At 40.6% G+C, this 10,447-nt stretch overlaps 1 protein-coding gene across 2 annotated transcripts in view; it reads left to right on the forward strand.

Annotated features, from left to right (window-relative positions):
* scaf1 (SR-related CTD-associated factor 1) overlaps positions 1–10,447 on the forward strand; it is a 39,700-nt gene that overhangs the window by 18,139 nt on the left and 11,114 nt on the right. The window contains exon 2 of one of the 2 annotated variants that reach the window (XM_039776179.1): positions 3,869–4,123. In XM_039776179.1, the coding sequence (XP_039632113.1) occupies positions 3,869–4,123 (255 nt within the window). Of the gene's footprint in view, positions 1–3,868; positions 4,124–10,447 lie in introns of those variants that run through there. The other variant, XM_039776180.1, reaches the window with a different exon arrangement.

Consider the following 10,447-nt stretch of genomic DNA (forward strand, 5'->3'; position numbering starts at 1 on the left):
TCTTACAGAGAGGACTCGGGATGCAAGCCCTGGTTTCCTTATTATGAGGCAGCAATGGTAAAACTGTGCCACTCTTTCGCCCTAGTAGATATACATAGAATCCCTTCATCTTATGTCTATTTCCTTCATAGTCATTTTGTGGTGGGGTGGAAGCTGAAATATTAATCATAGTTTATTTGGTACTTAGGCAGTACACTCTTGCAGTTAACAATTACTTTGTTCTTTTGTGTTTAACAAAAACATTCACAACATATAAATCCCTTGTTAATTTTGCTGTGGATATGGATATGGCAAAGTTTGCACAACACTGAACAAACTAGAAATTCTGCCATCTAGTTCTGACCTTATCACCATGTGGACTGCAGTAGAGACCTGCATTGTCAGTTGAACTAACTACATTCTTTAGCTTGGCATACAATTTTAGAGTTGCAGATATAAACAAGTAGAGTTTTCTGTTTTTGGTGGCAAAAACAGTTAATTCGGAATGTGAACAGTAGAACACCCCAAAAGCAATATCTAGACTGTTGCTGGAGGCAACTCAATAAACATCACTAAAATTAAAAACCTCTTAAAATCACAATTTTAATCTCGTTATAATAAAGAAAAAATCCGTCTAATAGCAAATATCTTCCACCCGCGACATTACCTGTGAAGACATTCCTTGGTATCCTTGTCTGACTGAACCTCTTTTGAACGCCTTCCTGTAAAACCCATTTTTCAGACTCGGGTGCCTGGCTCACCTCCTGTCCACTTCAATACTTTTCTTTTTTTGAAGGTGACTCTCAGTGTGCCTCCTACACTTTTACTGTTCCTTGTGTGTCTCACACGCTCAGTTCCTTTTGTGATCACGTCACCAATCAGATTCCTTGGAAGAACCAGACACACACACACAGATCTTTGCGTTTTATTATATAGTGGGTTGTTCTTGAGAATAGAGGAAACGGCTTCCATTTACTTGTGGCGATATCAGTTAAAAAGTTTTAGTATACAGTGAATTATATCAGACACCTCACTCATGCACTACTATAAAATGAGGAATGAAGTTAGCATATCATCTGTACCTTGAAGGACACTTTGAGCTTCTTCTTTGATCATGCCTGATTATCTGACATTGGTCTAGCTGAATCCAGGATTTGTTTTGGGAGACAGGAGTCAAGCATTCTGATTTAATGTCCCATCTGTCGGAGTTGGTTTTGAAGCATCATGGCCTCACTGATAGTTGACTTTGCCTTGGTAACAACACTAGATTTTTTTGTGGCAATGTGGAAATCGGCTTTCAGTCTAGGGCTGTGCAATGTCTTAAGTTTATATTGTCATTTCAAAACATGACAATGTACGATGCCATCACCTTGGGTGTGTAGAGATAGAGATTCTTCTGGATTATGATTAATTAGCTTCTCTACCTATGTACCATGGAAAGTGTCTACACTGGGCTGTGAGGGGTGTGGTCTGGGATTGTTGTGCGGGTGTTTTAGCTCAGAATGTAGTAATTTTGTTGTCTCACAGATTTCTACAGCACATATAGTGGTATTCAGTAATGTTATTACATTGATTGAAAAGTGATTCATTCTAAGTTCATATAAAATTGCTGCAAATCACAATGCCGTATTGGCATGAAACACTAAATTAGATCTACCGCCTCATAAAATGGATTTCAATAAATGTCTACCAATGGGATACTAGAAGTTAATTGCTCGGTTAATTGCTTGTACTCACTGAGACACAACTTCCTCAGCTGTTCCCTTTCTACCACCTGCTGTAAAAAGCACATAAAGTTGAGTGTTGATTGGTATTGTGAGCTTGAAATGTGCAATATAGATGCAGGTAGTCAATGGCACTGGCTTTTTACAAAAATATAAGGCACTGCTTTGATGTATAGTGTAGTCAGTTTATTTCAGGTTTATTATCTTGTGTACAGAGTACAGTTACATTTCTATTGTAGCAACCCTCTTTGTAGATGGACAAGGGAGGACAACATGGACTGTGGAAGAAAAAAAACAAGGGTCTTCTTTAAGGTTAAAGGTTAAAGTATAGTGTATTTAAGTAATGTTACAGTATGAAAAGACATAAGCTGTAACTGTTTACATTCATGACTGCCACTTCCTTGTTATGGCTGTTCTGGTGCATCAGTCAGCCCCAAATTGGTATTGTGATTTGCGCACTTTTGCTCGTTTCAGTCTTGTTCATTATTTGGTGACCCTTCCAACTTCCACAGCCTGCTTTGCTTCCTGTTTTTAACTTTGTTTCTTTTCATAGTGAGCCAGCATAGGACCCTCTCCTGTGACCATCATTGGTTGCAGGTAGTCATTTTGTCACTTTGTTCGTGAAGCATCAATCGGGACACCTTCACTCCATCGCAGTGCACTCCAGCTAACCAAGCTAAGCATGGGAATCTCATGCGCCTTCCTGCTGCAAATTTGAGTGTCTGACAGCCTTCTTGTGAGACGGGCAAGATTTATAAAAAACCGTCAAAAGTAATGGTGTTGAAATTGTTTGGAGCCAATCGATGGTGTGTCCAGCTAAACAGCAGTGGATGATATCATCAACAAACGGCTCAGCCCTAATTACATTTTAATGAAATAGGGCTAATGAATCAAGTTAATGTAATGAATGCAAGGTAATGTGGAGATAAATAATGAAAAAGGTCAGTGCAATAATACAACCCTTTTTGACCATTGTTTACTTTAGGAAAGGATGTGTTCCCATTGCATTGCAAAAGACAGTTGCATTTATCTGGTGTGAGACTTGCTCGGACACCACCAGTCGGAAACCACTCTTTATCAAAAGCACAAGTTTATTTTTCCCAAATAAACACAGGTTTCAGTCCCGAACACACAGCAATTAATCCCCACAATGAACTTCTCTATATCTCAGTCCTTAGCCGCCTCTATTCTCATCCTGGGAGCTTTGTCCTGCTCCTGCTCCCACTCCTGACCCAAGCTCCCCGACCGTAAGGAGGTGGCTCCTTTTATTCCCGCCCGGATGTGCTCCAGGTGGCTGGTGGCGATCTTCCGGCAGCACTTCCTGGTGTGGCGGAAGTGCTGCCCTTTGCACCAGAAACACTCCGGGCATCCCTGGCAGGTTCATCCGCCATCTTGCTTGTTGTGACGGAAGTGACAGTTCCCCAGGTCCAATGAGGCTTAAGGGGCCTCCTGGCGGTGGCCACGGTTCCCAACAGGCCAGAATCTCTTTGTCCCTTTCCCGTGGTCCTCTCTTTGTCCAGGGTGGTTGCCCCCTCGTGACCCGGAAGCTATTACTGTCCCTTTCTGGTCCCTCCAGGCATCCCAGCTAGGTAATAACCCCGGCAATCTGCCACACTGGTCTTACAACAGCCTAACGCTAATATGGAAATACATGTGGTAGGACATCTGAAGAAAGAGGATCTTCTAAGTTGCTTTCCAATTTATGGAGTCAGATTCCTTTGTCAGTTAATGAAGGATTTATATAGGTAGTGCTGCTGCTCCCAGTATTTTTCGTCTATTTGTTGTTCCTCAAAAATTTATGTTTTTAGTTCTTTGGGATCTTCTAAAGCCTGCATACTGTTGACAAATACAAGTATTGACTTTAATAGGAAAGATATGCTGGCAGTTATATTTTTTTTCTTGGTTAGCGAATAATCTTATAACCAGAAGGTGTTTGAGTACAAGGAAGTGGTGATCTTCATTGGTCACTCTGAATTTGCAAGTAAGCAGCTTGAGGTTTGGTAAAGCAAATCACTGCTAGACACTAGCAATAACATTTTGTTATTCAGTAACACACCACATCAATAGTGTAAGGTATGAGTTGTAAGTAGTACATCTAATCACTTAAAAATAAAAAAAGATATATGTTAAGTTCCTATTAATGTATCTTCCAAATCTTGTTCTAGATGGGTGAAAAGGGGTTTCGGACACCCCCAAAAACAGAGTCCACCTCCCAAACTGGTGAAAATGCAAGTGCTTCACTAGTAGAGGGAGAGTCTGAAGAACCGCAGAACTCATCAGAGGAAGAATCAGTGCAGCAGAGGTGTCGCCGTGAAAGGGGATGTGAGCAAAAACTCCAACCAGGCTGCAAGAAGAGTGACTGTGAAAATGAATTGGAATGCAAAATGAGCAAGCCTCTTGGAGATGGAGAGAAAATTGAAGTATGTAGTGGTTTTTTGTTTTGAAACAAGAATACTCATTCACTGCATTCGGCTGATTTTAGAGTTTCGATTGAAAAATGTGAAACCTTTACATCTCCCAGAAAAAAGGAGTCTTCAGGAAAATTTTGGTCATAGATTTTTTACATGTGTATTTTGTCTTTCCAGTGGATGATATTATGCTTTTAAGTAATATTATTTATCCATCCATTATCCAACCCACTATATCCTAACTACAGGGTCACGGGGGTCTGCTGGAGCCAATCCCAGCCAACACAGGGCGCAAGACAGGAAACAAACCCCGGGCAGGGCGCCAGCCCACCGGAGGACACATATATACACACACACACACACACACACACCAAGCACACACTAGGGACAATTTAGAATCGCCAATGCACCTGACATGCAATATATTATAATATATATATAACCAGTCACGACGTACTGCACTATGTATATGTATATGTATATATATGTATATATATATATATATATATATATATATATATATATATATATATATATATATATATACATACATACTGCTCAAAAGAATTAAAGGAACACTTTTTTTAATCAGAGTATAGCATAAAGTCAATGAAACTTATGGGATCTTAATCTGGTCAGTTAAGTAGCAGAGGGGGTTGTTAATCAGTTTCAGCTGCTGTGGTGTTAATGAAATTAACAACAGATGCACTAGAGGGGCAACAATGAGATGACCCCCAAAACAGGAATGGTTTAACAGGTGGAGGCCACTGACATTTTTCCCTCCTCATCTTTTCTGACTGTTTCTTCACTAGTTTTGCATTTGGCTACAGTCAGTGTCACTACTGGTAGCATGAGGTGATACCTGGACCCTACAGAGGTTGCACAGGTAGTCCAACTTCTCCAGGATGGCACATCAATACGTGTCATTGCCAGAAGGTTTGCTGTGTCTCCCTGCACACTCTCAAGGGCATGGAGGAGATTCTAGGAGACAAGCAGTTACTCTAGGAGAGCTGGAGAGGGCCATAGAAGGTCCATAACCCATCAGCAGGACCAGTATCTGCTTCTTTGGGCAAGGAGGAACAGGATGAGCACTGCCAGAGCCCTACAAAATGACCTCCAGCAGGCCACTGGTGTGAATGTCTCTGACCAAACAACCAGAAAGACTTCATGAGGGTGACCCAAGGGCCCCATGTCCTCTAATGGGCCCTGAGCTCACTGCCCAGCAGCATGCAGCTCGATTGGCATTAGCCATAGAATACCAGAATTGGCAGATGCACCACTGGTGCCCTGTGCTTTTACAGATGAGAGCAGGTTCACCCTGAGCACGTGACAGAAGTAAAAGGGTATGGAGAAGCCATGGAGAACATTATGCTGCCTGTAACATCATTCAGCATGAGCAGTTTGGTGGTGGGTTAATGATTGTCTGGGGAGGCATATCCATGGAGGGTCACACAGACCACTACAGGCTTGACAAAGGCACCTTGGCTGCCATTAGGTATCAGGATGAAATCCTTGGACCCATTGTCAGACCCTATGCTGGTACAGTGGCTCCTGGTGCACGACAATTCATGGCCTCATGTGGTGAGAGTATGCAGGCAGTTCCTGGAGGATGAAGGAATTGATACCATTGACTGGCCACCACACTTTCCTGACCTAAATCCAATAGAACACCTCTGGGACATTATGTTTTGGTCCATCCAATGCCACCAGGTTGCACCTCAGACTGTCCAGGAGCTCAGTGATGCCCTGGTCCAGATCTGGGAGGAGATCCCCCAAAACACCATCTGTCATCTCATTAGAAGCATGCACCGATGTTGTCAGGCATGTATACAAGAACACAGGGGCCATACAAAGTGCTGCGTACAATTTTGAGTTGCTGCAATTAAATTTTGGCAAAATGGACAAGCCTGCCACATAATTTTTCACTCTGATTTTTGGGCGTCTTTGAATTCAGGGCTCTGTAGGTTGATCATTTTCATTTCCATCAAACGATGTGGCATCCTTTCGTTCCTAACACATTACCCAGTCTATATCAGTATAGATATCCAGGAGGATTTCTTTTTCCCATTGAGATCTGATGTGTTTTCAAAGTGTTCCTTTAATTTTTTGAGCAGTTTATATATATATATATATATATATATATATATATATATATGTACATACATATATGTATGTATGTATGTATGTATGTATGTATCGTATGTATGTATATATATGTATATACATTCATATATATATCTATACTAATAAAACATACATATATATATATATATATATATATATATACATATATATATATCTGTACTAATAAAAGGCAAAGCCCTGACTGACTGACTGACTGACTGACTGATTGACTGAGTCACTGACTCATCACTAATTCTCCAACTTCCCGTGTAGGTAGAAGGCTCAAATTTGGCAGGCTCATTCCTTACAGCTTCCTTACAAAAGTTGGGCAGGTTTCATTTCGAAATTCTACGCATAATGGTCATAACTAGAAGCTATTTTTCTCCATTTACTGTAATGGAGTTGAGCTTGAAAGCCGTGGGGGGGCGGAGTTTCGTGTGACATCATCACTCCTCCCACGTAATTACGCAGTATGTAGAAAACCAGGAAGAGCTCCAAAAGCGCTTAAGAAATCATGCATTATATAATTGAGAAGGCAGCGAAACAATTAGAAGCGAGCGAGTGACATATAAAACCATATTCAGCGGCTCACGTGAACTGACGCAGTCCGCAGACAAAAAGCAACAGTTCCAAAGAGTGTTGAACAAAAACGAATTACACTGCTACGCTCAAATAGATAAACCACACGCCATGGCGCAATAGTAGAGGCTTCGCCTCTAGCGCCGACGTCCGAGGTTCAATTCCCGAGAGGGGATGCACTGAGTATGTACGTGCGCATTTTTATTCATTTTACCTTTGCATCCCCTTGGTTTGAGACGTATGAAAAAATATGCGGTTAACGCAGAAAGACAGATCACCAATTGAAGCTTTATGAATAATGGATACTTTATTCGCATCAATGATTGTTTTGGTAAAGCCATACTCGGTGTATTCATTAGATGAACGGTAAAAAGTAAGAGTGAGGGAGGGTAACTTATTGAGGCACGCAGGCAAAACCACAATAGCACGCGGCTCGATGTACTGTAGTGCGTCAACTCGATCTGAATTGCGATCACATTCAAAAATATATCTTTTCAAGTTCTATTTAGTCCATATATGTCAAACTCAAGGCCCACGGGCCACATCCGGCCCGGCGTGTAATTAAATCCGCCCGCGAGATCATTTTATATACTGTATTATTGTTATTAATGGCCCGGGGATATGAAGCGCTGGTAACACAATAAACTACAGATCCCATAATGCAGCGCTTCAGCTGCCTTGCCGAACACTTACTGCGTTAATCAAGTCTAGCTTATGATGCTGCAAGTTATTGCGAAGCTAGCCCACACGATGCCAAGAGAAAAGGTGATTCTGAACATAGAGCCTTTAAAAACCGATGGGAGGCTGAGTATATGTTTACTGACATTGCCGGTAAACCCGTGTGTCTCATTTGTGGAGCTAATGTGGCTGTAATTACAGAATTTAATCTAAGACGGCACTATGAGACAAAACATCAAGATAACCTGAAAGACCTGAATGCAATGCACAAGATACAGAAAGCAGAAGAGTTAAAGAAGAATCTGACACTTCAGCAGACGTTTTACCCATGCAAAATCACAAAGTGATTTCAAGTGAAGCTACTTTTATGGGAGACACAAATGCACCAGTGCAACTTGCCCCACTTTCCCTGTTGCCAAGTAATGTTGAACCAAGTCGGCACAACGGTGTTCCCAAATACGCATTTTGCTGATAAACTGAGCGCACTGCGCACTGAGTTCGCACGGTGCTTTGGTGACTTTGAAGAACAAAAAAAGAATTTTGAGTTGTTTCAGAACCCATTTGCTGTCGATGTGGAAACTGCACCTGTGCAGATTCAGATGGAGGTGATTGAGCTGCAGTGTAATGGCACACTGAAGGCAAAGTACGATACTGCAGGGCCCGCACAGTTTATTCACTCCATTCCCACACAAATGCTCCAGCTCCGTCTACATGCGGCTCGAACCTTGTGCATGTTTGGTAGCACATATCTGTGTGAGAAGCTCTTCTCAGTCATGAAGACTAACAAAACAGCACACAGGAGTCGCCTCACTGATGAGCACCTGCAGTCCATCCTGAGAATCTCCACAACACAGAACCTCACACCAAACATAAACGAACTTGTTGCCAAAAAAAGATGCCAGGCGTCCAGCTCTGATAAAATGACATAAGAGCAAAGACAACTGAATGATTTGATTTGTTATTGCTGAAAAGAACAAATTTTATTTATATTTCCAGGTTTTGTTATGCACCATGTTCATATTTGAATTTGTATAATTTTGACAGGATATATTTTTATGGAGAGCAAAATCTTTTGGGATATTTAAAATTTAAGTTTATTTTTTATATAAAATTACATAAGAGTAAAGAAATTTGAATGTTTGTTCTTTTAACGCTTACTTTATTTCTAACTTGTATAATTTAGACAGGATATATTTTTATGGAGAGCAAAATATTATAAGTTATTTAAGGTTTGAGTTGATTTATTCCGGAATAATATTCTGTCGACTAAATAAAAATTCCTTCTATTTAAAATTTTAAATAGAACTTGAACAAATACGATAGTTCATAATATCCACGCAGACTTGAACGTAAGAGTGGGAGTCATCCGTTTTAAAAAGCAGCGTATTGTACTGATACGAAATAGCCTGCCCATTTAATTATTTAGGAATGGATAAATAAATTAAGATTTTGTATGTATATATGTATGTATATATATATATATATATATATATATATATATATATATATATATATATATATATATATATATATATATATATATATATATATACAGTGGTGTGAAAAACTAGTTGCCCCCTTCCTGATTTCTTATTCTTTTGCATGTTTGTCACACAAAATGTTTCTGATCATCAAACACATTTAACCATTAGTCAAATTTAACACAAGTAAACACAAAATGCAGTTTTTAAATGATGGTTTTATTATTTAGGGAGAAAAAATTCAAACCTACATGGCCCTGTGTGAAAAGTAATTGCCCCTTGTTAAAAATAACCTAACTGTGGTGTATCACACCTGAGTTCAATTTCCGTAACCAACCCCAGGCCTGATTACTGTCACACCTGTTTCAATCAAGAAATCACTTAAATAGGAGCTGCCTGACACAGAGAAGTAGACCAAAAGCGCCTCAAAAGCTAGACATCATGCCAAAATCCAAAGAAATTCAGGAACAAATGAGAACTGAAGTAATTGAGATCTATCAGTCTGGTAAAGGTTATAAAGCAATTTCTAAAGCTTTGGGACTCCAGCGAACCACAGTGAGAGCCATTATCCACAAATGGCAAAAACATGGAACAGTGGTGAACCTTCCCGGGAGTGGCCGGCCGACCAAAATTACCCCAAGAGCGCAGAGACGACTCATCCGAGAGGTCACAAAGACCCCAGGACAACGTCTAAAGAACTGCAGGCCTCACTTGCCTCAGTTAAGGTCAGTGTTCACGACTCCACCATAAGAAAGAGACTGGACAAAAACGGCCTGCATGGCAGATTTCCAAGACGCAAACCACTGTTAAGCAAAAAGAACATTAGGGCTCGTTTCAATTTTGCTAAGAAACATCTCAATGATTTCCAAGAATTTGGGGAACATACCTTGTGTACTGATGAGACAAAAGTTGAACTTTTTGGAAGGCAAATGTCCCGTTACATCTGGTGTAAAAGGAACACAGCATTTCAGAAAAGAACATCATACCAACAGTAAAATATGGTGGTGGTAGTGTGATGGTCTGGGGTTGTTTTGCTGCTTCAGGACCTGGAAGGCTTGCTGTGATAGATGGAACCATGAATTCTACTGTCTACCAAAAATCCTGAAGGAGAATGTCCGCCATCTGTTCGTCAACTCAAGCTGAAGCGATCTTGGTGCTGCAACAGGACAATGACCCAAAACACACCAGCAAATCCACCTCTGAATGGCTGAAGAAAAACAAAATGAAGACTTTGGAGTGGCCTAGTCAAAGTCCTGACCTGAATCCAATTGAGATGCCATGACATGACCTTAAAAAGGCGGTTCATGCTAGAAAACCCTGAAATAAAGCTGAATTACAACAATTCTGCAAAGATGAGTGGGCCAAAATTCCTCCAGAGCTGTAAAAGACTCATTGCAAGTTATCGCAAATGCTTGATTGCAGTTATTGCTGCTAAGGGTGGCCCAACCAGTTATTAGGTTCAGGGGCAATTACT

This window comes from Polypterus senegalus, chromosome 13, assembly GCF_016835505.1.
Source record: "Polypterus senegalus isolate Bchr_013 chromosome 13, ASM1683550v1, whole genome shotgun sequence".
Classification (NCBI taxonomy): domain Eukaryota; kingdom Metazoa; phylum Chordata; class Cladistia; order Polypteriformes; family Polypteridae; genus Polypterus; species Polypterus senegalus.